This window comes from Brachyhypopomus gauderio, chromosome 17 (genome assembly GCF_052324685.1).
Source record: "Brachyhypopomus gauderio isolate BG-103 chromosome 17, BGAUD_0.2, whole genome shotgun sequence".
Taxonomy (NCBI): Eukaryota; Metazoa; Chordata; class Actinopteri; order Gymnotiformes; family Hypopomidae; genus Brachyhypopomus; species Brachyhypopomus gauderio.
The window spans coordinates 10,553,624-10,581,118 of NC_135227.1; the positions used below are offsets into that span (position 1 = coordinate 10,553,624).

Sequence of the window (27,495 nt, forward strand, 5' to 3'; positions counted from 1 at the left end):
GCCTCTGTAAAGTCGAAAATAAAGTATAAAGAAGTGACCTCTGTAGAGTTAAAAATAAAGTATAAAGACGTAGCCTCTGTAGAATTAAAATACAGTATAAAGAAGTGGCCTCTGTTTATTTGAAGTCATATGATAAAGTAGTGATGACAACAATTTCAATTTAGAACTTTACTAACCCTTCTAGGTAGCTAACCCTGGAGTTCCTACAAACCATTCATTCATTCATTCATTCATCGCCTAAACCGCTTAATCCAAATCAGGGTCATGGGGGGGCCGAAGCCTATCTCAGCAGCACAGGACACAAGGCAGGGACCAACCTTGGCCAGGGCACCAGACCATCACATGACGTGCTCACACACACACACACACACACACACACACACACACACACACACACACACACACACACACACTCCTCCATTCACAGCAGGTGAGTTTAGATACATCAGATGACCTAACACGCACACCTTTGCAATGTGGGAGGAAACCAGAGAACCTAGGGGAAACCCAAGCAGGCCCACGGAGGACACGCAAGCTACTGCATAGTAATCTCTGAAAATTACAGGTACCCATATATAATCTATAAACTATCACAGAAGACTTGAATTGACAAGCACTGAAGAGCTCCAGCCTGCTGTAAGTGCTGGGTCGTTGCTGTTGTAAAACTGCCGCAGCCTTTAAATCAATTAAAAGGTGGCCTTAAAAATAGACAAGCCTACTTAATGTTCAGGAAGTAAAGATGAAGAAATAACATAGTAGTATGTCTGCTGTGTTTTCTGGACAACTAGTAAAATTATATAACAATAATTTTGGAAGACAGTTTTAATTAAAGATTGCAGAGAAGGAATCAGTTGTAATTGCTGTCTCTGTAGAAGAGATGACACTCAGTCACATCTCTGTGATGAGAGTACAGACTTTATCTCAACACACACAAACAAACACGCACACACATACACACACACATGCACACACGCATACACATACACACACTAACATGTATATGAACAGGCAAAGGATTCCACAAGCCCAATGAGGCAGGTAAGGAGCTACATGGAAGCTACATGGGCCATGTTTGTTCAAGTAGTATCTAAAGTCCACATGGACAGCTAGAAACTTTAATTTCAGTTCAGATTAATGTTTGCTGCTATATGATTCAAGAAATCTCAAACATATTGCTGAAATGTACAACCTTGTGTGTGTAATTTCAGTCTACCTCAGATTTTGGAAAGTACAAGTAGATAAATTTAAGGTCGTTTTTAAACACGCATTCTCCCAAGAACAAGGGCAACTGAGGAGCCTCCGGAACATACACCAAACACTGTATTTGTGTATTTTCATAGTTTGAAATAGTATAATATAAGCAACTATTCATTCAGAATGGCCCAAATTGCCATATTTTATTCAACAATGATTTTGTCAGTCAGCAGTGAGAATGAAGGTCATGTGTTCTACAGAAATTGTGCACAGTGAATTGTATTACAAAGTGAAGGTGTAATATCAGTAAGTAGAAATCTTAATGGTGATATATAAAGACTAAAAATGTCTTAATACACAACACACACACACGCGCACACACACACACACACACACACACACATGCAAACCACCCTTCAGGTCTTGGCACTGAGATGTCTGTTAACAGCATTGTAAAATATCTCTGTAAAAGCTTGGCAGCAGTAAACGTTGGCTGAAATAAAGTTAGATTGGTTTTGGCTGATGTTTAGCAGGAAAATGCATTTTAACAGCCTCATAGCATCACTCTGTCCTCACAGCATCACTCTGTCCAGTGTGGTACAGTCATTTTCTCTCATTTCTCTCACTTTGTTTTTTGCTTTTCTCCCTTTCAGTTGTGGTTTGTAAGAGGGAGATAGAGAGCAAGTGAGACAGAGAGAGAGAGAGAGTTTCTAAGCTAATGCATACACTCTAAGTGTTGGCTGTAGATTTCTCTTGTCGAAATGATTTAGCTGAAATTATACAGTGTCAGGCTTCTGATTTTACCCAACAGACTCTACTTCTATAGTGTGATGTAAGTGTCTTCAAACATCAGGAATGTATTATTTGTAAGAGAAAATGTGGATGTGGGTATAGCAGTTGGCCTTGAGTATGTCTCATGTCACTAGTGGACACTTCAGGAAGTGAATGGGAGCACTCTTCTGAAGTGGAGCTTTCTGGGTGGAACAGAGATCCTTTAGCTTTTACTCCTAGCATATGTTTTGGTCTACATCTTTCACAACTGATAATGTCTAGTGGAACTGTCTAATGATGGTAAAAATCTGGTATGAAATTATACAATATTATACTATCATGTCTTTAAAATCAGGAAACGTGTCAGTAGGAAACAGGTGGTGGTCAGATAACCTGAAAGATAAGCAAGATTATTTTCTCTTTGAACACCTTTGAGAGAACAATAACAATTCTGTCCACAATATTGTTCACCTCTATATTAGGTCACATTGTTGGCAAACACTACCTCCCCACATCACAAGTCAAGAACACATTACCAGGTCAATGTCAATAAACATTTGAAGTGAATCCAGAAGTTAACAGAATTAATTTCAATTCACTCTGCCAAAACCTCGTTTATGTCTAAGACTTCCATGCAGACAATGGTCACCCCAACACAACAGCCATGTTCCAAACCTTTGATGAAATATTTCCTGTTGAGACATCACCAACTAGAACTAGCAGGAACAGCCTTGTTTGTTGCAACGAACAATACAGATGACAAACATCTTAACATCCGAAGAACTGCAAACCAGTATCTTATTCACAGATGCTTTCTTCCATTCAGGGACACAATAAGCAGCTGCATGCATTTACTGGATCTGGATTTGATGCTCAGAAATGCTGGGTCTGACTATTGACTCTATTTACAGTGTGCACCTGGGCCCAAGCTCCATCAGCACATTCTGAATGACATAAATGTGTACTTAAGATCCTTTAGATAAGAAACATCAAGGGCATAGATAAGACCAAAAAGGTATGCCAAGCCAAGCCTGTAGAGATGTCAGAGAGTTTCTACAACTCTGTAGAGTTCATCATCTAATGTTTTCTCCAACACAATGCCGATCTTCTGTATGTTTGCTGACATCCTACAAAACTCTACAGACTCTACAGATTCTTCCTTGGATTGCCCATTGTCAGGATCTGTAACCTATGAGAGCAACACACAGTGAACAGAAATGCATTCAGTTTCTCATCTCTCATGCATGAATCTTAATGTCTGCTACTTAAACATTTTTGAATCATTTTGTGGGATCATTTTTTAGAAACAATCTCAGATCTTCCAGCACATTGGCTGACAATATATCAGATGTCTTAAAATGAACATGAATAAAGTTTTCTCAACCAGAAACCTGAGGCACCTAGGGGCCAGGCTCAAATGCAGGGAGCGAGGGAAAGACCCAGAACAGGGTACCATCCACCACTGTGCTTGCAGACACAATCACTCACATAAAATCGCACAAGGACAACCTTATTAGGGCTGACACCAATGGGTATGCAGACCCACAATCATTCACACTCACCAGGACAATATAGAGGGCTAGCCAATTAAATTCCATCAGACTCAAACATTTACCAGGACAATAAGCTTCCTCATCCTACAGAGAAATGTTTACAGATATGTTTCTCTTTTTCTACAGATTCACAAACCTATTATGATGCCAAATGATGATCAGCAAGTAATGTATGGCTATCTTAAAATAATCTAAGTTGTGATGTTTGCTTCTATTAGTTGATTAGTTGCTTGCCTCATATTTGTTGTTAACCAACTGAACCACTCCTAACTGTGTTTCTAATAAATCGTTTATGAACCAGTTAGATAAAGTCAGTAGTGTATGACTTCAAGAAAGTAGGAAAGGAATTAAAATCACAGTTTTTTCTCCCATCCTAAAATTAATTAATTCATGACCATGAGGTAGAAATGTCTTGATTATTTTCCTTGATGTGTGGTGGACTTTACTAGAATGTTCTACATAAATTCTCTCCACACCAGGAAAACAAAGGCTATTGAATATGCATGAACCAAGGCATGTCCTTTCCTTGATGTACAGAATATACTGTGTGGAGTGGGGAGAGAAGAACTTAGATATTTTTTTAAACTAAACCAATAGCCTCTCACTAAGTGGTTAAGACAGAATCGAACTTCATATTACCTTTTTTTCATGTTACATTTTAATTTTTGTTTGTTTGTGTTGGTTTGCTTGTTTTGTGGAATTTGCTCATCACTGCTTAAATCAAGCAAAATCAAGCTGAATTTTCAGTATGCATTCGGCAATGAATTAATCTTGAATTGTCATCAAAGCAAAGACATACTAATACCAGAGTCCTGCCTCTGAAAGGTCTACCTGCAAAGACCTACAACTCTCTAACTAAGCCAGCTCCAAAAATCCAACACCACAGATCAAGAAGCTTGGTTGTTTCACTGCCACTGGCTTACATCACTTGTGCACTGTCAAGCCGGCAGCACAACAGGAAAGAGACTCTCACAGAGCCACGCAGGTGGTTCTAAGAAGAACAAACACTTTCACAGTGCCTTCCAGATGGTTCTAAGAAGAACAAATACTCTCTGTGCCATCCAGATGGTCTGTCTGAGAACAGAAACTCAGTGCCCAATAATTCATAAGGCCAAGCATTTCCTTTTACATTACCAGTTGGTTTCAATAGTTAAGCTTACTGTATATACATCAAAATTGCATCAGTTAACCCTTCTCCCATCTGCTGGGCAGCTCCCTCAGTCATAACTAGTTCTACCTCAGTCCCACAAGAGTTTCACTTTTTCTTCTAAATCCTATTTTTATACCTGTGAATTTACACCATGAATAAGTTCTTCTTTAATAAGTTCCTCCATTGCTTGATTTTGTTTGGTCTGAGAAGCTTGCTTTGTCTGCATTATAATTCTCTCAGGTTGCTTAAACAATCTGTTCCCTTTAACTTTATTTTATTAATTAGCCTTCGGCCCAACACAAATCCAGTTTAGGTTAATTTGGTTTGTTATGGTTGGTGTACTATAGAGATCTAGGCATCGGCGCAGATGGAAATTCTGAAGTGAGGGGGACCAAGCTGTACAATATATACGTTTATGCTTGTAGATGCTAGATTTCGAATGGGGTCAATATAAATCTGGAGGGGACATGTCCCCCCGTCCCGAGTGCCACCTGCGCCCCTGGATCTAGGGAACTCAATACCTCTGGTCATTAGTATAAACTTAGTCAATGATTTATATGCATGTTCTCCTATATCTGTTTCCAAAAAACATGCACTCAACAATCGTGAGTCGAGTGTGATATAAATATTTTTTTACATGAGAAATAATCACCTTATTGAACTGGTGATTTGAATTGAGACTGAATTAAGATGTATTAATTAATTAATTAATCATTAATAATTGAAATTAATGTATTTTCCCTGTCAGTCATGGTTGTGCCCCAATTAATTGTATCAATTATGACTGACAATAAATTGAAGTGTTAATATCACTGCTGTCACGGTCCGCCCGACTCTTCCGTCGGGCTCATGTGTGTGTGCGTGTCACATTTCACACTACTTTCCCCTTGTCTTCTTAGCATCACGTGTCACACGTGTGTTGTTTATGTCTGTGTACTTAGGTGTGCCTCTGTGTAGTGTTATTCATTGAAGTCCCTTTTGCTGCATGTTCCGCTATTTGTAAAATAAACGTTTTATGTTCAAAACGCTTTCAACTCAGCATCCTGCCTCATCCCTTATCACATCTACAGTTCCCCATATAATCCCAAGGATTATTTTCTATTTTAATCTTTCAAGCTTAGTAATTGTTGCGTAATTGATATAAAATGGAATGTTAATTTTGATCATTTATGTAGCTGAATGATAATGACTAATAATTGTATATACATTTAATATATACTTTTGACTCTTTAATGACATAATTAACGGGGTGATACGCCTGTGTTTACACTACATGTAGGTAAGCTGACTCATGGAATCTCATGAATGTGCTGATGAAGGCTTACGGCTGAAACATTCTTGCTTTATCTGTCACTATATATTTAATACTACACAAATGCTGTCTAGTTGTTCTAATCACTGATTTGGTTTGTGGATTTAGCACATTATTAATTAAATTATGAAATTATTTCTAGCATGTGGCCCATTTTTTTTTAAGCAAGAGTAACAAAAGTGAAAAATGTCAGTGTTTTTAGTGAGTGAAATTGACTGATAGCAATTTCACTTACTGTGGCATTCATGTTTATGGTTGAACTGTTTTGTTGTGGATGGTGAGGACTGGAGAATGGTGTTTATCTCAGATTTTTAAGGAACTTTTAAAACAACCACCTCAACAAAACAAGTTTTGCATGAACCTTTGAGCACATCTACACAATTGAATATTTTTGCTGATGGTGTATACTTCGCTATATTTATCCAGTGTCTTGAGGTGAAACTGAATAAAACATCCTATTGCTTTTTGTCCTTGATTTGCAGTACATTAGCTGTCTTCAGTTTTACCATTATGTTTGCAGAAACACATGTGCTTACATGTCTTGGAAGTAAACAGAATCCTGAACCGTCCCCACCATTGAATAGAATAAAGGTATATATAGAAACCTTAACAAACTTCATGTTGGTCAAATATGAAACTACTGATTTTATTTATTTCTGTAACCATCAGAAATGCACAGCCCATTTTTTATATGCATCTCATGTTATCTCCTTTCTTGTTTTCACACACAAATAAATGTGTTTGTCTAGGTTGATAAAAACTACATTCAACATGAGGTGTTTAGGCCATTATTCAAATGCTCCTTTCCATACACAAAATATGCTGTCAAATTTACTACTATTGCCTCTTATATACACTTGCTGTAAAATGCTGTCACATTCACTACTTTTACCTCTCACATGCCCATAAATTCTCTCACATTCATTAGTTGTGTAGTATGTGCGATCCATCTATATTACCCAGTGTGACTGGCTAAGGGAATGTGTTTAATAGTCTCAGTCCATCCCCAACCTTAACCCTAACTGCACTTAAGGACAGAGGAAAGACCTCAACTTCAGGAATCAGTATGTCAGGCTACAACTTTAATTAATAACTTATAAGCCATCTCAGTAGCAATAACTTCTGTTGCAGTGTCCTTGCCGTTGATCAGTTTTCCTAGTATGCAACTATTAAAAAAAATAAACACATTATGCAGAGATCTTCCACAGGTATCCGCTAATAGGTTTCTCCTACGCCATGTATACCTGCAGTACCAGACAGCCACACCCCTTCCCCGCCACAACCACACCCCCTCCCCCTCCCCGCTGTCTCCTTGAACCATTGGCCACATTCAGTGTTGACTCTCATTGGTCCTCCAGTGCCCTGTAACGACTCTCTGCACTGCTGTTTTCTGGACTCTCCCTTAGCATGCACAGCTACTGCTCTGGGCCGTAAGCCCCTGCCCTGGCTCCGAGCTCCGGGCTCCGGGGTTCTGCTGCGGTTCGTGCACCAGACCGGCCCCTTGCGTCTGTCCCATTCCCAGGTCCTGCCCCTGTTCCCGTGCAGACCTCAGTCAAGGTTTCCCAGCTGGTTCCTGCCATCAGCCCTACTCCTCGTTTGCAGTTTGAGTCCTCATGTTATTAAGGGGTGAATTGCCATCGTTTGTATGACTCAGTATGAGAGGTTATGTAGTGATCTTTTAGAATTAGCATCACTGGTTAACTGGTGAATTTGAGAGGTTTTTTGTGTATATGATAAGTGTTAATGATTAGTTTAAAGGTCACACATTGTGTTTCAGTGAAACATTGCTGCATAGATCAGTAAATATTATATTACAGGAGGGGAGGAGTACACAGTGTTTCGATGGGATATGTGTAAGTGTGGCACTGTGCTTGACTGTGTGTGTGTGTGTGTGTGTGTATGTTCGGAATGGGAGCCATAGTTCTGTAAAAGTGAATTTCCATTGAGTCAGAATGGAGTGCACAGTGATTTGTGGATTTTCCTTAGGCAAAGCAGAAAGCATTAATAATACATAAATATGAATAAAAGTTCTGATTTCTGTACGTGTGTATGAGGAAATCTGCATGATGAGAAAACTTTTCTCTCCCTAAAGCACAAACTCATTTTAGAATGCTTCTGTTATTTGTTTTATATCCATAAACTCATTTTTATGCTGCTAGTGTTTGAATTCTAAACATATTTATGAATCCAACACAGAACTGAAGAAACAGTCTCTCAAACAGTCTATAACCAGATTGTTGCTCCAGTATGAGTGAGGTATTGGTACTTACTGGGTAGGCAGAAAGAACATGCATGTGCCAGCACACTCATGAACCTCATGCACTCACACACACACACACACACACACACACTCACACACACACACACACACACACACACACACACACACACACACACACACAAACAAGCATTATCTGAATGTATAGATAGATTGGTTTGTGCTTCTGAAAATATGTTAGAATGCTCTCTCTACCTATGGCCATAAAAATGCCTCCATTTGTAGAGATAGCTGAGGTCAGAGGAGTTTTACTGTTTTGTTTATCTCAGTAAACACACCTGATGAGGATGCTTTTTTCACCCACTCTCTGGCACAGACACTGCTTAGCTAAGCACAGAGAAAGTCCTACTTGGACAGTAAGCAAGAAGCACTATAATTTACTACACTCTTCCATCTTGCCTATGATGTAATCTATGTACAGTGCCCTCAAAATCATCACATCTGACACTAAAAGGAAGGCTTCAAGATTCTTCTGGATGAAGGTGGTTCTCAGATTTTGTTTTCACAAATTTCAGAGTCAATAATTTCTTTTTGGAGGAGACTTATGTAACTTGCATGCACATCAAGTACTAAGACAGGAGAAAATTCAAATATATCGGGCAGTTTGCACATGCAGAGGACTTTGTTAACTCCATGTTTTCAGGACCTTCAGAGTCTGTCCAGACACATCAGTCCCCTCTCCTCTCTAATGTTACATTCACCCAAAAGGTGGAGCTTCAGTCTCACCCAGTATGTGGCAAGATTTATCAATTGTGCTTGCAAGGTCTCAGCTGTGGCAGTGAATTTTAAAAGGCATTTCTTGAGTTTTTTCATAGTATTTTGTAGTATTTCCATACCTTCTATAGACTCATAATCTGCCAACTAACTGATTTTGATTTTTCATCTTCCTTTGGGGGGAGAGCAGTTTGAACCTCGGCTCTGCTGTCCTGCTTCTCCTGTACAATGCCGTATGTCCAGTGAACACAACCATCTACTGCATTCTCTCCATTATCAGAGTCCCTGGCACACTTCATTATCCCCAGTTCCTGCCATCAAACACTGAGCTGTTAATATGTAAATGCTACTTGTCTGTATGTACATGCAGAGACAAATGTTCTGCTCTGAAACAACCTGAGCTGAGGTACCTGAGCTTCTTCAGGAGTGTACCAGCGTGCCTCTGTCATGCCCCAGCTGGACCAGAGTCAGCCCCCCACTCCACACACCAATCACCGCCCTCGGCAGCTCCCCCAGTGCCAATCTCCTGTCTACTACTCACCTCACACACTTGTTTCACATTCTCCTTCTTCCCATTTAAACCCCACAGGTGCCGCCGTCTGTAACGCCCAGGGCGTCATGGAGCGGAGAGGGGGGCGCAAATACTGAGAGGAATGAGATTTAATAAAGGACAGTCTAACATCAGGGTCATACAAACAGGCTTGGGTCAGATCAGTGAGGGAGTCCATATACGAAACATATCCAACATGCAAAGAGCAAAGACATACTGAACATATATACATATATATATTTTTTCTTCTTTTTTTAAGTATATAAATTTTTAAACACGTTACCTAAATGCAGCTGAAATAGAAAACAATGATCAGGACAGACTAGACTAAACAGGGTTTAAATACACCAGACTAAACATGAAACACCAGAACACGCACATGGCTACATAAACAACACATAGATGTGAGTGACATGGTGGGGGCGGGGCTAACCGTGACACTGTCCAGCGCTTTGCCTTGCTTGTCCTACGCGCCTGCAACTACGCAATCCTAACTATTATTTTCATCATTTTGATAACCTCTTTAAATGAATGCTTTTATTTTACTTCACACTCATGTCTCACTCCTGCTTTACACCCAACATGTCATGGTCTGTCTTATTACAGCAAGCCATCTGTGCTGCCTATCCACACTAACTTCTGCCCATAACTTCACATGCTTACAGGACTCACAAATGAATACTGCAGAATTTTTGCAAGGAGAACATTTCTGCACTTGCCACTACAATTTCAGTGACATCAATTAAAACTAGATTAAGAATGCGTACATAACACCATTTATGGACAGTGTTCAATATTGCGGAGAAGTCCTTGTACCTCTCCTGTCTGTTTACAGAAACAATATCTCAAGAAAAACTCCACAGTCCAAGCTCATGTTTTCCAGTCTACATACAGGTTCGTGTCCAACTCCTCTGTAACTAAATCCACCAGTGACCTTAATTACATCAATTACACATTATAGAATTTGCCTGTTCTTTAGAATTTGCTTCCTGTGAATTGATATTTGTTTGTCTCCCAAAAGGCAACAGATGTCTGCTATATTTCCTATAAAAATATAGTCTTCTGCACTCTCTCTATGAGCCTTGCTTTGTTCAAGCTCTTCTATTCTCTGATGAACATGCGTGCATTCCTTCTCTGAAGAAAACACAAATACACTGTCACTGTATGGAGGTTTTGCAAATGTAAGAAACACTGCAGAAAAGGGAGTGTATGTCTGCCATTTTTGTTTGTGACATTCTTTGAATGGAGCAATTTAGGAATGGGCAATTTGGGATTTTATTGTTGGTGATATTGAAAAAATAAGTCAAAGTCTTTGGACTGGGACTGAATCTTAAGGGTTTTCTGTTTTCTCCCAGCTTGTTCATTCTGTCACTGTGTTCCACGTTGAGTCTATATCCCTGCTCTACATCTGCTTGTACTGCACAATGAGAGTTGAATATGTCAAATAATTAATTTGGTATAACTTGCTGAGAGAATTGCTTTTAACAATGTCCCATTAACTGGTGTATATTAAATTATTAGAAGACAATGAATTGCATTACTTTAGCAAATGGACTATATTTACCTTTACAACAAAACCTCATCAATGTCGATACTATTGTTTATCACTAACCAAGTGTACATAAAGCAGCTTCAATGGTATATCCAATATATAAGTAACATGCAGTTCTTTATTTCAGCATGTATTTCAGTTCAGCAGTGGTTATTTGGAGAAGGTTGGAAGACCCAATGGTTCAAAATTGCAATGAAGTACAAAAGCATGCCAAAGAAACAAGATGTTTCAGACAGATGTCTGTCATCAGAGAATTTGATTCTGAATTTCTAGACTTATTTTAATGAAGATGGCCAGGATACTCTATACACACAAAATGATGCTTGTGGACACCTTGGTATGCCTAAATAACTTACCCATGTCCTGGACACTTCCTACAAGGAAAGTTCAAGCATTACATTTTTAATTCCTGTGAAAGAGGAATTAGTAACATACATTTCAACAAGCCTACTAAAACATAATCTACCAAAAGATTATTACTTTAAACTTTCAACAAAAATAGTGACATTGTTATTAAGTCAGCTGGTAAGTGTGGAGCTGTTGTCATATGGAGAAAGGATATTTACAAGTGATCGCTTGCTTCTTTTTTGCACTCCCTCATGTAGCATTCTGATACGAGCTTTTATAGGCAGAACAGCTCTGGCATCACACAGTTCTCTGTTCAATACACTATTAATCAAGCCTTTCCAGCAGGACACCTCCCTGATTCAGCATGAAACTTTATGGTAGTAATAGTTTATTTTGTGTGTTGTAGTTACTGTTTCTATCTTCTTCCCAATATTCATAACAATTCTAGATGTCCTATCTGTTTGTTCCTGTCTCTCAGAAATAACAATCCAATTTCTGGATGGTATTTTTCAACCAATTGTTCTGTCATTACCAACATCAGAGCTTCACACTTTCTACAAATCCTTGAATGCCTGAGAGAACAGATGCTACATGACAAATCCCTTATTATTTCAGTGGACATGTCTAATCAAGATGGTTTAAAGATTGTTTAAAAGAGTTTCTTGATACAGTACCTAAGAGGAACACTCCCATTTAAATTCTCTTAAGAATGGCAAAACTTGTTTTAATTCTAAACTGATTAATTTTAGACCCCAAGTACTTCTCATCAATAAGAGGAGTCAGTGTCGGTAATAAAATGTGACTGCCTTACACTAGCCTTTTTGTTGAATTTGCTTCCATTCCATCCTCATGCTTTACTGCAAGACTTGTCTACTGTATTACTTGCATGAGGTGTAATCAAATTTACATTGGAGATACCAAACAAAGGCTTGGTGTCATTTGATTACCTTCGGACCATTAGAACTAAGGACTTGTCGTTTCATGGGCAATGCCTTTTAATGCTAATGAACATTGCATTAATGACATCTGTTTACATTGCCAGTTATTGCTATGGCAGCAGTTAGAAAAGAAAAATACCTGATCTACACTCAGACCTTAAGCACCCCATAGAATGAAAATTATGATTTAAATCTTTGCTTTTTCTAATATAAACTGTTCCTTCCTCATAGAACCTGAGAACCACTTTACATATACAGTATATGAAATATAAATAAAAATGGAATTCCTGTATGACCCTTCCACTGGGTGATTCCACTGGGTGGTTCTACTGGGTGGTTCCACTGGGTGGTTCCACTGCGTGGTTCCACAGGGTGGTTCCACTGGGAGGCTCAACTGCGTGGTTCCACTGGGTGGTTCCACTGGGAGGCTCCACTGGTGGATCATTTTCCTCATGCTTGGGCCTTCCTCCACAAGCCTGGGAGTTTGACGGTGCAGCACAGCATTCTGTTGCTTCTGTGCTGTTCTGGATTAAGAAAGATGTCATTCCTGAGATCTGTTGGAGCCTCTCCTCCATATTAGGGGTCACAGCCCCATGTGCTCCTGACACCTCTAGAACAAGCATTCACATTCTCTTTAGGGACGGCGTAGCTCAGAAAACAACAGAATCTATGTTCATTTCTTATTTAGAAGGCATCCTCTGTGAGTACCAATGATTTATTATTGCTAATATGTGGTGTAAGTTCACTTTTGGGTAATGATGTTTGGTTGATGATATATATCATTGTTTTGTTGAATCTTCACAAAATATTGAATGGTGAGCATGGACTTTGCTCTGGTTGGTAACTACAGAGCTAAATTATATGCCATAATTGTATTTATTTATGATTTCATGTAAGAATTACTTATTTGTATTTTCAGTTTTACACAATTCATATAACACAACACTGTGAACATTACATTATGGTCCCAAGAGTCATTGTATGGGGGTGTTCAGCTTGCTGGATAGCTTGATGCGACATTCAGTGTGGCCAGTACACCTCCTCAACTTCCATGTCCTCATCCTTGGCAGCCATTGATCGGATATATTCATTGATGACTCACATCTTGCCCTGGTGCAATCTTGTGAAAGGTTTTACACTTTATAGATCCCTCACTGCCCTCCTTCCAGCAGGTGTACAGCCTTTGGTCATTAACATCTTGGGTGGAGTGTACTGTGCACTGTGATGGGCTTTCTGCTCTTGATCCTGACAGATTCATTCTTTACTTCTTTTCTTATTGTGACTGCTGGGTATTTGATGACTGACTGTTTACAGCTTTGGTCTTAATTATATATTCATTTTCATATATATCATGTCTATATATATAGTTTTTTTCATCTAGTATGGGTATAGCAGATTCTGAATACAATATTCAGCAAAGCACCAAAAAATGGGTTTTTACAAATGTTTATTTTGTGAAAATATTTTTGTGTTTTCACAATGAAAAAAATCTCTCAAAATATCTGGCGTTCCTTACAACTGTGACATTATTATAACATTAGTTTAACATTACTTTTTATTATAACATTGCTTCATATTTTGGAAGTTTAATGGGAAAACAAAAGTAGTTTGCTTGTCCTCTGTAAGCTCTGGCAGTGCAGTTAGCAGCTCACTAGTTCACCTACACACTGTGTTCACTGCTGAGTCAGACTATGGGTCACACAGCTGCAGACATCACACTCCTGAACTCTAGTGCTATTTATTTCAACTTAGAAAATGCAGATACAAAGGAATTTGTTTGTCTGGAAGGAGATTAGTGTAACATTTGCCTGTACAAATTGACTGTTTCAAATTGCATGTTCTCCTAAAAAGCATTAAAATATTTACATATCCTCTTAGGCAATTCTCCTTTTTGTAGACAACACGATCTGTAGCTACTAATCTCCATTGTTAGCTCTGTCTACTAGTTAAGTTATTCCCATATTTTTTATTTGCTGTTCCAAAACCCCTACCTCATTTTCCAATATGGATGCTAATGTATTGGCATACAAATACAAAAATAAACAATTTTTGCTACCTGAACAGATAGAGTTCACCTATAAGTGAATATTGAACATGAACATTTTTACATATATAAGTTTTAATCAAGTCAAAATTTAGACCATATCTTAATTAATAGTGTTTAACATTGCTTCTTTGCACTGTAAACAGGTACCTACAGGGTACCAGGTCTGTGAAAGCTTAGTGAAAAAGTGCATGCCCATTCTCAACATGAGCGATGGAGAAAGATTGCCATCAACTTTGAACATATTTAGAATCTCCACATCTGTGTGGGCACAATAGAGGGCAAACATATTCTCATTCAGGTCCTTGCATCATCTGGTTTGCAGTTTTTAATTACAAAGACACTTTTGCTGCTAGTCTGATGTCTTTTGTTGGTGCAAGATACAGGTTCCATGTTGTTGAAGTAGATGTGTATGGATGAACAGTGATGTAGGTCCTCTAGTGGCCTCTCCTTTTGGAAAGTCTTTCCAGGCTGGAAGGCTGAATCTCCCAGATGACGTTCCTGTACCTAATGCATCAGTACCACATGTGTTTGTGGGAGATGAGGCCCTTTGCAAAAAACCTTTCTCCAACTTGCTCCAACCTGTCAGTCTTTGACTCCAGGCTGTCAAGAGCAAGATGGAAGACAATGGATGTGCCTTCAGAGTCTTGGCAACACAGTAGAGGATGTATGCAGTAGAGGTGTCGTTGCTGTGTTACCAGACATTGTGGACCAACTGGTAAAGGTAAAATTTGTTCTCCACAACTTCCTCAGTTCAAATAATGCAGTTCCACAGGTTCAGTGTCCTCATCCATAGGTCATCAACACATCAAAAGGAAGGGAAGCAATAATTCTTCTGTCACAGAATTAAATGTAACAGAAAGGTGTAATGGATGGGGAGGGTGTGTACTGGCTGCTGGAGGATGCACTCTGGCCTCAGGATCTCCTGGGGGACATACGCTGGGCCCTCAGCAGTGCACATTGACTGCGAGGTGGCGTGAACTGACTGACTCCTCATCATCCTCCTCCCCCAGGTCAAAGACCTCTGACCCCTTCTCCTCTACCTCCATCTCTGAGGTGGAGGTGCTGAAGGCTTCTTCCATCTCCTGGTCAGACGGAGGGGGGGGGGGGGGGGGGGGGACTCACCTGTCTCCGTAGGGCTCTTCTCCAAGCACTTCAACTCCTTATGTTATGAGGGAGCCTTGAAGTAGGGCCCAGAGGAGCTCCGTCTGGAGTAGTCTCCTAGAGTACCTCTCACCATCTGAGAGATTGTACCAGTCCTGGTCTGGCAGCTGGTGGGAGGAGCCACTCAGGAGGTGCCTGCGAGAGATGGCGTGGCCTGAGTGGAGCTGTTGGGCAGAGAGGGAGACCCCATCACTAGCTGGCTAGCCTCATCTCTGGTCACCAATCCAGAGAAGTCCCTCTGGAGACTATTCAGCTGGTCTTCCACCTTGCAGGGAGAATCCTAGTCAGCAAAGTCGGGGAAGGAACTCCACACTCTTCCCCCCGAGGCGCTGGCTCTCTTTAGAGCATGCAGGGAGCTGATCTGCATGCCCTGGTAAGTCAGGCAGGATGGGGAGGCACTCCTTCCCCACTTCCCCTTAGGCATCCCGTTTGGTTTGTCGGTCTGTAATGTGAAGGCTAAGCAGGATGCTGAGTTGAGATTTGCTTCATGTTGACGGTGGTTTATTTAACACAGTAGCACATGCAGAACACACAACTAAAGGGCCTGGGTCACAACATCAACGAACAAAGGACACGACACACATGCACACTTAAATACACAAACGTTAACAAGACACAAGTGCAACATATAACACTAATGAGACAAGAGACGAACAAGTAACACGCACTCATGTATGAAACACGAACACACACACACACACACACACACACACACACACACACACACACACACACACACAGATGAGCCTGAGGAAAGAGGGGTGGACCGTGGCAAAATGTTTTCAGCTACTTTTCCTTTGCTGGACAACTGCCATGTTAACACAACAAATAGGCTGTTATGAGACCATATTGCAAGTGTAATATTCTCAGTAATTCTCAGTTATTCTTCTCTCCTACACCTGTGTCAGAAGCTTAACTTTTTAATACAAATATTATTTTGTATGAACACTGTTGCATTTATTTCTACAGATTCAATACATGTAACTAGGGAACAGATTGTTCTATTGGGGGTGAAGCAAGACGCAGAGGAGAGGTCCATTAGGAGCAAGAAATGTACACAAATCAGAAAGAAATAATAAACCCAACGGTTAATGCACATGAAGGGTATACACAGGTTAGTAATCCACACAGTTAGCACACGCTGGGCACTCGGGTCTGGTCAGCGACAACAAGGAAAGAGACAATAGAGGGTTTAAATACACATTAACAAGGGGTGAAACAATACAAGTGCGGCACATAACGAGGGGGCGTGGCCTACAGACAGCCCATACTAACCAGACACATGAGGGGGAGGAGTCGCAGAGGAGGGGGTCATTACCGTTGCCATTTGAGATGTTTTTATTATCATTTTTATTCGCGTGTTAAATTACAATATTAACAGTTGTGTAGTTTGTAGAGAAAATGTCATATGTTCTTTCATTTAAGAATATAGAAGAATAAACTATGACAGTACAAATTCTGTGTAAAAAAATGTATATTGATATTTTTCTTGCACACCACAAGAAATCACCATAAAGGAAGGAGGGTGCACATTCTAGTAATGCAAGATACTCAGTGGTTATTATAGAAGATGAGGATTTATGTTGATGGGTAGGTTTATGCTAAATCGGGTGTCATGTACATAAATGCAAGCATCATATTATAAACAATATTACATATGTAACAGAATTAGTAGAATATTAAAGGCTAAATAAAATATGAGTAGTTCATTATGTTGAGATGTAAAAGAATTTATTCAGCATGGAGAATGCTGCTTTGAATACAAATAATTTCAAGAGATTTCCTTGCATTAATAGTAATATAAGTTCCCTGTGTAACTTGTAATACCTAGATTTTATAACCGATAAATAACTGAACTGTTACAACATTGCTGGTTGCTACTTGTTTGATACAGATGGTACAAATATGTCTGAGAATATATTGAGAACTGGAGTGAACTAAACCTACAGCACATGTTTTCCACACATTAGAGGGTTAATTGAGCCTAGTTCTGGGTCAAACAGGAGTTTTGGTTGGTCTCTCATCTCATATTTTTTTCTCTCACAAGTTCATCTGGGTCATGTTGTTGAGGTAACACAGATACGTCAGTCTCTGTGAAGCTGTCAGCTGAACTGGTGTAGCATTATGGGTTGCAAAGGTGGAGTGGGAGGTCTGAAGCACAGGAGACGGAGGTGCATACTGAGTTGCTGTTGCTGGGTGGTTGTTGGCCAGCTTGATCGGGGGTAGTGAAGGGCTGTGGTGAGACCTGCTGTGGTTCTGGAGTGGTGCTGGCTGATGCTGCCGAACGGGAAGGATCCCCTAGCGAGTTCTCAGAACTTAGGGAGTCCTCCAATATCCCACATGCTGAGGGAGACTGAGAAAACCAGGAGACGTGTGTCTCCAGTTCATTAGGTGCTGATGGGGACACAGGTGTCAACTGAAGCACAGCATACTCTTCCTCAACCTTCGTCATGTTTCCACTGGTTTAACTGTCCTTCAAACATGGGTCTAGGAAATTTAAAATAGAGCTGCACTTCCATTTCTTTTTTCAACCCCTTCAGTTCTGCTCCTCTTCATCATTCTACTCCCCTTCATCATTCAACCTTCTTCCCTTTCTAAATCTATCTCTTACATTCTTCCAGTGCTTCTCTGCAGAGAGAACCCAGAAATTGCATTAAGCAATCTAGCTTTATCAAAGCAAATGCATCTTGATTTGTAATGTTGATATATAAAGATGATATTAATTAAAAATGAAAAAAATAATTGTTTGTGTATACTACATTTATGGTTAACTATTAGGCCTTTCAAGCTATGCCGAGTGGCCTCATAAATGTTGAATTACTTTCTGTATGCAGACTGATGGCCCCATCTCACTGCTGACCAGTCACCATGCCACACTTTGTTTTCTGCCAGTGTCATGACAGACTTTCAAAGTGGAATAACTTACGTGGTACTGTGAAACAGTGAGAATGAGAATGTCTGCTTGTCTGCTTGCATGTCTGCTTTCTCTAAGTCGCTTCTTCTATCTCATTTGCTACAGTCAGTGTCATTGGCTGTGCTTTGCAAAGGTCAGTGGTAATTAGGTTAACTAGGTTACAGAGGCTGATCCTCTATGTTACAGAGGCTGATCCTCTATGTTACAGAGACTGATCCTCTAGGTTACAAAGGCTGATCCTCTAGGTTACAAAGGCTGATCCTCTATGTTACAGAGGCTGATCCTCTAGGTTACAGAGACTGATCCTCTAGGTTACAAAGGCTGATCCTCTAGGTTACAGAGGCTGATCCTCTATGTTACAAAGGCTGATCCTCTAGGTTACATAGGCTGATCCTCTATGTTACAGAGGCTGATCCTCTATGTTACAGAGGCTGATCCTCTATGTTACAGAGGTTGATCCTCTAGGTTACATTGGCTGATCCTCTAGGTTACAGAAACTGATGCTATAGGTTACAGAGCCTGATCTAGGTAGTACAGCAGTTTTGCCATGTATCATCTGAAGGCCATTTAATGTTAACATTTCTCCAGACTAACAAAAAAATATAATAATTTTTCCACTCTACTTTCATGCAATATGTCACAGTTGACCAAACATAAAATATGACTAGAGAAGCAAGTTAAAAAAGGCTCAAGCAGCAATGGGCTGTTCACATATGTATGCAGCTGCTACTGTATTGACTGCGATACATCATAATGTTATCTTGACAGTCCAGGCCAGTGGAGAGAGGAAGCCGCTGGGAACCCTCCTTGTGCTCCTGATGAGCAGTCTGAGTCTACACACTTACGCTAGCGCAAGATACCAATTTTTTTATCATCTAATTTCCACAACTATAGCACATCTACTACTGTTCAATGTGTGATATTATTCTGATGGACATTCAGAGCAGATTTTAAAAGGTTCATTGTAACCAGCAGGGAGTGTATTGGCTTCATTATCACCTTCAACTTCACTGTTACATCACAGTGACTATGACCCCATGTTTTTTTCTGTGAAAATAACCTTAACTTCTTGGGCCTGTATTTCCAAATATGAATGCTGTTTATTGGAGTAAAATTTCCTTCAGCTGATGTAATTATTTCTTGTGTATGCACGCCATTTTGTCCAGGCATTATCTGTCATCTTGTGAGGACCGGTGTTTAGGTCAAGACGTATTATGGGACTGAATGTCAGTGTCGGGCTTATTTCTTTTTTTACTGCAGGAAGAGATTTACACGTCCCCACCTTAGAGACACCTTTTACAGCCTTAGAGACGCCTCATGATTGCAAAAAATACAGTGAGAATGGAACTAGGAACTGTGGAGGGTAAACGGAAAGAAATAACAGAATGACTGTGAATTTAAGAACAACAGGGCAGCCAGTTCTCTGATTATCACCTCTGCACTTTGATTATGTCAAAGTGCTTCCGTGCTTTTGGGGGTTAAACAGATGTGAGTCATACAGATCATGGTTACCATGGAGCTAATGGACACAGGACTCTCTCAAATGGTCCTTTGTATTGTATGAAGACTGTGGGTGTAAATCTCAAGATGGAGGGTAGGCTAGTGTGCTCCAGTGTACAGGAACAATTCATCAACAGCCTCTACTAACCCTATCAACACAGCTCTGGAGACATTTTCAGCAGAGATACACATGGATTCCTGATGAATTGTGGCACATGCACACACACAAAAGGAAACATACAGAATAACACTTTGCCCGAGACTCAAAAAGACACACTGTAATTCCCAAAGTACTGAGTAGCCTTTAATCATACAACTCACTCATAGTTTAGATCTTAAAATCTCAACAACTTAATACCATATTACACTGTAAAATCACTGTGTTAATCTTTGAAGGGAATGATTTTAGATAGATTTAGCTCCAAGGCTATTGATTTTTTTTATGAATATTCAACTAGGTCAAAATATTTGACAGTTGTTTGATGATAATTTCAGAATTGGCAAATTATTAGAAATAAATTACTCACTAAAATCATGTTGAAATGTTATTAAAGTTTAAACACAAACATGTCATGGTCAGTACATAATATCCTTCACCCTTAATATCCTGAGTTAATGAGTCTTTGTTGACTAGTCATCACTTTTGTACTGTGTTAGTTTATTACCATTGTTGATAGATTGTGTAGATTACTGTGGGTCTGAGTTTCACTCCTACGCCAGTATTCATCCCTTTGATGGTGAATGCTTCAATCTAATGGATGGAAAATTCAGCAGAGTCTACCAATTAACTAGAGACAAAGTGAGTTAGATATTAGAGGACAGCTATAAAGGACATTCCAGTTGCCCTCCAACACTTAGAGTGAGGAGCATTTATGCATAAGACAGTAGGTGCTCTGAATGTTTAGTGTTTGTGCTTAAGTTTATAAAGCAGTTTATAACTCCTCAAAGTGAGCATGTTGTCTCAGTACCAACAGTGGGTCCACACACATAAAGAAAGTTAATATGCCATACCTGTTCCATAGGTCAAAAGGATAAAAGGGTGTGAATGAAAGGGAAATGGACCTGGTTCTAGTTAATGGACTCTGTATGAATAAAGCAAATAGAGCAGGCTAGAGTCTATGAGTTTAATATGATGGAAGGTTCCTCGTGTTTTAACAGAGTCAGATCAGAGTCAGAACACAAGCTGATCAACCTTACTACTCTATATTCACATGCAAATGTAATTAAATCTGCACAATACCTGCTGTGCATATCATTAAACCCTCTGCACATATCATTAACCCCACAGAGACAGACAAGGGGAACCTGCATCCTTATATCAATATTCATATTCAGCCCCATGATCCCATCTTCTCCCTCCCTCACTAACTCCTTCCATCACTCTCTTTCTCTCTCTCTCTCTCTTCCCCATCTGTCTATCTCTCTGTCAATGTAATTAGATTCAGCATCAGGGTGGTTTAACAGAATCAGACCAAAGTGATTCCGAGTCAGGTCCTGCTCCCATGGACGTGCCGCATTTGGATATGCTAATAATTTTTCCTCTCCTGATTGGTTAATTAACCTCAGATGAAGTTGTCTCAGTCAGAGTCATGTAGTCATTTGGGTGATGATGGTGAAGGTTACAGACACACACATGCACTCTTGCTCTCTCCCTCCATCACACACACACACACACACACACACACACACACACACACACACACACACACACACACACACACAAACACACTCCCTCGCACAGACACTCACATCCTCACACTTACTCACAGGTACAGAGGAAGTGTGAAGTGTGAACTGTGAGGTTTCCAGCGACTGGCTCTTGGCTTTGTGGTGTTGGCTTCGTGTGGGTTGCTGGAGTGTGGAGCCAGTGCAACAATCAACCATCACACTGCCCACAGTAATCCAGCAGGAGAAATCATGAAGACTCTGTCCAGCCAAGAATAAAGCAAAGCCCACAGGGCTGGGTGGGAGGAGGACTGACACGCAATCATCAGAGAGGCAGCAGGCAGAGGGGAAATACAAGAGCTGCCCGTGCCTCTCCTCCCTCCAGATGCAGACCACTTACACTTATCCTCTCTGACCGCCGCACAGCTCTATAAATAAACAAATACACGACTGAACCAGTTCTCAGGATTTTTACTGTCAAATCTCTGAGAGGGAGAAACGTTTGCTGCCGTCACTCTTGTTTATGAATACATGTTCAGAATGTTGTGTCGACAGGGAATTGTTTTGCCCGTTTGTGTATCCTCGTGACATTTGACAGCTTGAGTGTGCTTAGTCCTTTTTTCCTGATCATCATTACCGCCATCAGCCTGTCTCAGCACGGTGCCTGTTCCTATTTCCACTGCTCCTTCTCCGCGTAATAAAATTCAGGCCTGATATTTTCTCCCATCAATCTCTGGGTGGAGCTTGACAGATATTTCATCATTTAGCCTGTTAAGAGAGTTGCTATGAGGCCCAGTGTAAATGGAGATGCTTGAATGATTCGTTAAAAATCGTGTTTTTCTTTTAGGTAATCCTAATCCTGACAAAACTCTTCGACTTCAACCTGGGTACAGTGACGGAGAGCTCACTCTGGAGGTAAACTAATGCTACACTACACCTCCTCAACTAGTCCCCACTTCCCACACCTTCACTTTCCTCTACCTAACTGTCGTATTACATATAAAACGTTATTTTAACTGATTACAGGATAGTTGCTGTCCTGTCTTATTCAGTGTCCTATGGTAAGTGTCTTAACATGGTGTGGCTATATACAGGACCAGGCAAATGTTTCAACACGCCTACTCAGTTTATTGTTTAGAATGTTTTGCCTACAAATCAACACTGAAAAAATAAAGCATTGGCTCAATGTAATAAAATTGAATTAATCAATCACACTATTTTTTTTTCATTGAATCAATCAAAAAAACTAAATTCATTTAGTCATGAATTAAGTTTTTTGGATTGAGTCAATTAAAAAAATCTGTGTGATTAATTCAATTTTATTACATTGAGCCAATGCTTTATTTTTTTCAGTGAATGCAGGTATCATCACAATGAAATATCACATTTTGTTAAACAATTGATTATGATAAATTTGACTATGTTTAGAGAAGCCTCTATTTGCACACTATATCAAATCAAATCAAATCAAATATATTTGTATAGCGCCTTTCACAACACATGTTGTCACAAAGCAGCTTTATAAGATTTACAAGTTTTAACAATCATATGGGTTCAGATCCCTAATGAGCAAGCCAGAGGCAACACCGGCAAGGAAAAACTCCCCAGATGGTGGCGAATAGGAAGAAACCTTAGGAGGACCAAGACCCAAAAGGGAACCCATCCTCCATTGGGTGGCCCGTTAACATACAAATTACACAAAAACAAATTATACAGACGAATACACAAGTCACAAACAAATCACACAATCAGGCTAAGTATAAGGTAACTAGAATGAAAGTTCTGGGTGTTGATATTGTCAATGTAAATGTCTTGTGATGAACGCCAGGTTTTCATTCCGTGTTGGAGTGATGATACTGGTATTGTAGGCTCCGACTGCAGTGTTACTCCCCAGGTGAACCTCGGAGAAGAGAAGACACTATATGTGTCCCTCTGAACCTGCCACCAATGATGTTACTTGTGCTGTAGGTTAGGGGACTATGTGTGTGAAAGAAGGTGTACATAGGGAAACTTTGCATAGGGAGCATGTGTGTATGTATATATTTTATATTTATTTATATTTGTATATTTGTGTAGTATTAGCAACAGTGGCAAGTATTTAGTGTGACCTCCCCTTACACTTGAGCAATAGCAGGAATAGCTGGATCTCTTAAGCCTAAATGGAATGGAACCTGAATTGGATTGGAACCAGAAGATTACTGTTGAAAACGTCAGGACAGTCCTCCCAAAAGAGTTCAAGAGGTGCTTACTGCCAGGGGAGGTCACACTAAATACTAACTTTTCCTGCCTGTAGAAGCCATTTTGTTCTGAAAATTGTGTTTTTGTAGAGAGAGTGAGAGCGAGAGAGAGAGAGTCTATTGACAAATCAGCCTTAAACGTTTACTATTTAATCCATTAGATTAAAATCTCTTTAAGATTACAAAAACATACAATCACTTAAGTGGGTGCAAAGGTTTGCTGGGTACTGTACAAGACAAACTGAAAAAAAACACACATGGTAGTGAATATGCCCAAGAGAGCAGAAACTCAAAGCCATTTCAACCCCAAAAAGAGCCGGCAGGTATGTTAATAGAGACCTGGAAATTAGCACTGCCACTGGCAGTTGCGTAAAGACTGCTTGTGCAGCCCACTGTAACATAATAAAACAGTACTTTTATTGTCAGGGGTCCAATAGAACTTCACAAGTTTAGCCTAGACATTGTTTGCAGAGGTTTTTTTAAGGAGGAAACTGGAAATAGCCCATGGTGGAAATGAACCACCGACTGCTGCAGCATGTGTGTAATATTGTTGTAGAATCACCTATCTGGTCAGCTGTATTATTGTATGTAGTGCCAAGGATGATTTAATTAGTGTTTTCTGACTTCCAGCAAGCAGAAAAGAATATCACAGAACAGGAGAACTTTTTTTAAGCCAACAGAAAAAAATGCTTTTGCCAGCTAACACATTATTGCAAATACAAATAGCTACTATTTCAAATTTGGCTGATGTAGCCTGCTGCCCCATACATACAAACCTCAATGGCTCTTTGAGCAAAGAATCTGTGTAAGATAAAGCAGCATTTAATTATTTCGGCTAATGTTACATTTTGGCTAATGTTACACTCAGCTCTGTCAAATTTAATTCGATAGCAATAAACTCTTGAAGCAGCTAGAATCAAACCTACCTTCAGACAGACTCCTCAGATACACTAGTCTGCTCTCATAGTAAGCATTACATATTATAGACCAAGAGTGTGAATATCTCCAAGTTACTAAATATGTTGTTTCTGATATTCCCCTGTTTGGTTAGAATTAAAACCTTCAGCCACACTGACACTTTGTGAATACATTTCTGGGCATCTGGTCTAAAGTGGTCTAAATAGCCGTTTCCTGATTGGAGAGTCACAAGATGCACCTTACATGTTCTCTCTCTTCAGCTTCTTAAGGGTACGGAAACGTGAAAGATCTGAATTCTGTCTATAAACAGGATATTATAAATCATAATATCTATAAACATTCGTTATAATCTCACATAAGCAAGAATAGTCATAGATCATCAGGCTTATCAGAGTCTTTGTGGTTACAGCATGTTACAATTGTTAGAGCTGTACTGCATGAAAATTAACCAATGTCACTTTGCTGTTCTCAGAAAAAGATGTTATATTTCATGTTTTCTAATGTTCTGAAAATTGATTGACTCTTTTGCAATTGTGCAAAATTACCAATTGTATGTGCAGCTTTAGAGAATAAAGATAAATATATTTTACTATCATTATCGTCACTTATGGCGAAACATCAGTAGAGTGGACTAACCTTGTGACTGGTGAGACATTATTATCTTAATCAAGAGCAACATAAAATAACATGTTATCAAAGATCCAGCAAATGTTACAAATGTCACAAGTGCAGGGTGTCAAACATGTGACTTCACAGAAAGAGAGAGAGAGAGAGAAGAGAGGAGAGAGAAAAGGAAAATCACCTTGAAGGAAGGCTTAGTTTATTTTTGTTTGGCTGGAAGCCCTGATGAGATTTCCTCTCCTGGTGTCACTCAGAGTGAGAGAGGGAAGGAGAGAGAGAGGAAGGGAGGAAGAGAGAGAGGTAGGGAGAGAGGGACAGAGTGATGGAGGGAGAGATTCGCCTCATTCTGAGTTTGTGTGGTCTGGGACTTGGGAGAGAAAGCCATTATCAAACGTCCTCCAACACAGGAGAAGCAGGAAATGAGAAAGACAGAGAGGAAAGAGACAAAGACAAGAAGGGAGCAGAGTCAGTAAGAGAGAGAGAAAAAGAGAGAGATGTGTAGAGAGCCTGGGAGAGACTGGGAGAGAGATGAGGAGAGAGATGAGGAGAGAGACTGGGGGACAGGAGTGGGGGATCGTTATTTAAGAGGTGAGTGTTCGAGCAGAGCTCTGAGGCTGTTGTAAATGATGTTGGTAATAACAGTATGAATGATTAATGAATGTTGCTTTTGGCAGCTTGAGGAAAAAAATGAAGACAAATGGTGTGTCATTGAGAGGAGCTAGTTAATCAGACTCTCCTGCCATTCTTCTAGTTAATCAGACTCTCCTGCGATTCTTCTAGTAAATCAGACTCTCCTCTGATTCAGAATAAAGGAACAGTATCACAATAAAAGTATGAACATTTACTTTTACACAGATACACACATACGCACGCACATACATATACACACACACGTGCACATACACAAGCTCACATATGTTTATCACCCAATCCCATGTATACATAAATGCTCATGCATTTCAAAGCTCACCCAGTGTACATATTTGCACACATATCCATACACATATAAACATTTGCACACATCTTTGGTAAACAGCTGATGAAAAACAGCCCATCCTAAGACAGGGAAAACTAACAGGAAAACAGATTTACAGTCTGTAGGTGGACCAGAGCTCTTGTCTGTGTGAAAGATTATCTTCATATTTGTCAGACCTGAATCAGTATTTTAAGCAGTGTTTATGAGGCCATTTCTCCCTCTGGACACGGCGTGGAGGAAATCCTGCCTGTTGAGAGAGGGAGAGGGAGCTCTGTGCAGGGAGATTCTGGTGTAGCACAGAGGTCCTTGGCTGAGTGGGAGATGGTGTGAGAGCATTAATATCCGTGAGGTAATACCCATGCTCACAGCCCTGTCATTCACTATGTACCCTGCAGATGGTGGAAGCTGTAGTGTTCAAACTCATTGTCCTATTCTCGCTACACACAGACCCACACACAGAAAGAGATAGATGGATGGATAGATAAAGAGAGAGAGAGAGAGAGAGAGACCTTTCCATCTATTAGTTCCAAGACATCAGCAGGGTCCAATGCAGTAATTATCTTGCAGTGCAGAGAGATGCTGTGAGTTGGGGGGTGTAAGTGCTCTGAGCAGTAAATGTTGAGTCTTCTGCAGTTTTCACCTGACTCACTGTGTGGGGACTCACAGAGAACCCACATCCAAGCAGAGGTCCAAACACACTCTTGGTATCAGTTGTTATATTTACCCAGTTCTCACTGTGTGTGTGTGTGTGTGTGTGTGTGTGTGTGTGTGTGTGTGTGTGTGTGTGTGTGTGTGTGTGTGTGCGTGCGTGCATGCGTGTGTGTGTGTGTGTGTGTGCGTGCGTGCGTGCGTGCGTGTGTGTGTGTGTGTGTGCGTGCGTGTGTGTGTGTGTGTCTGCGTGTTTTTTGGCAGGTCAGTGGACCTCGGTGCAACATATGTGAAGTTAAATGATCGAGCGATCACTAGAACCATGCTCAGTTACATGTACGTGTGTCCATCCAATAAGATGAAGGTGGGTGAGTCTTAATACAAGATACAAGACACAAAAAAGCAAATCAATGACAACAGTTTTGGCTTTCCTGAATGCTCTACTTAC

General features: G+C 40.1%; 1 protein-coding gene across 2 annotated transcripts in view; it reads left to right on the forward strand.

The window, feature by feature from the left end:
- Nucleotides 1–27,495, forward strand: part of sorcs3b (sortilin related VPS10 domain containing receptor 3b) — a 91,180-nt gene that overhangs the window by 23,219 nt on the left and 40,466 nt on the right. For both annotated transcript variants that reach the window (XM_076978817.1, XM_076978818.1), the window contains exons 2-3: nucleotides 22,495–22,562; nucleotides 27,312–27,411. In XM_076978817.1, coding sequence (XP_076834932.1) covers nucleotides 22,495–22,562; nucleotides 27,312–27,411 — 168 coding nt within the window. The remainder of the gene's footprint in view (nucleotides 1–22,494; nucleotides 22,563–27,311; nucleotides 27,412–27,495) is intronic.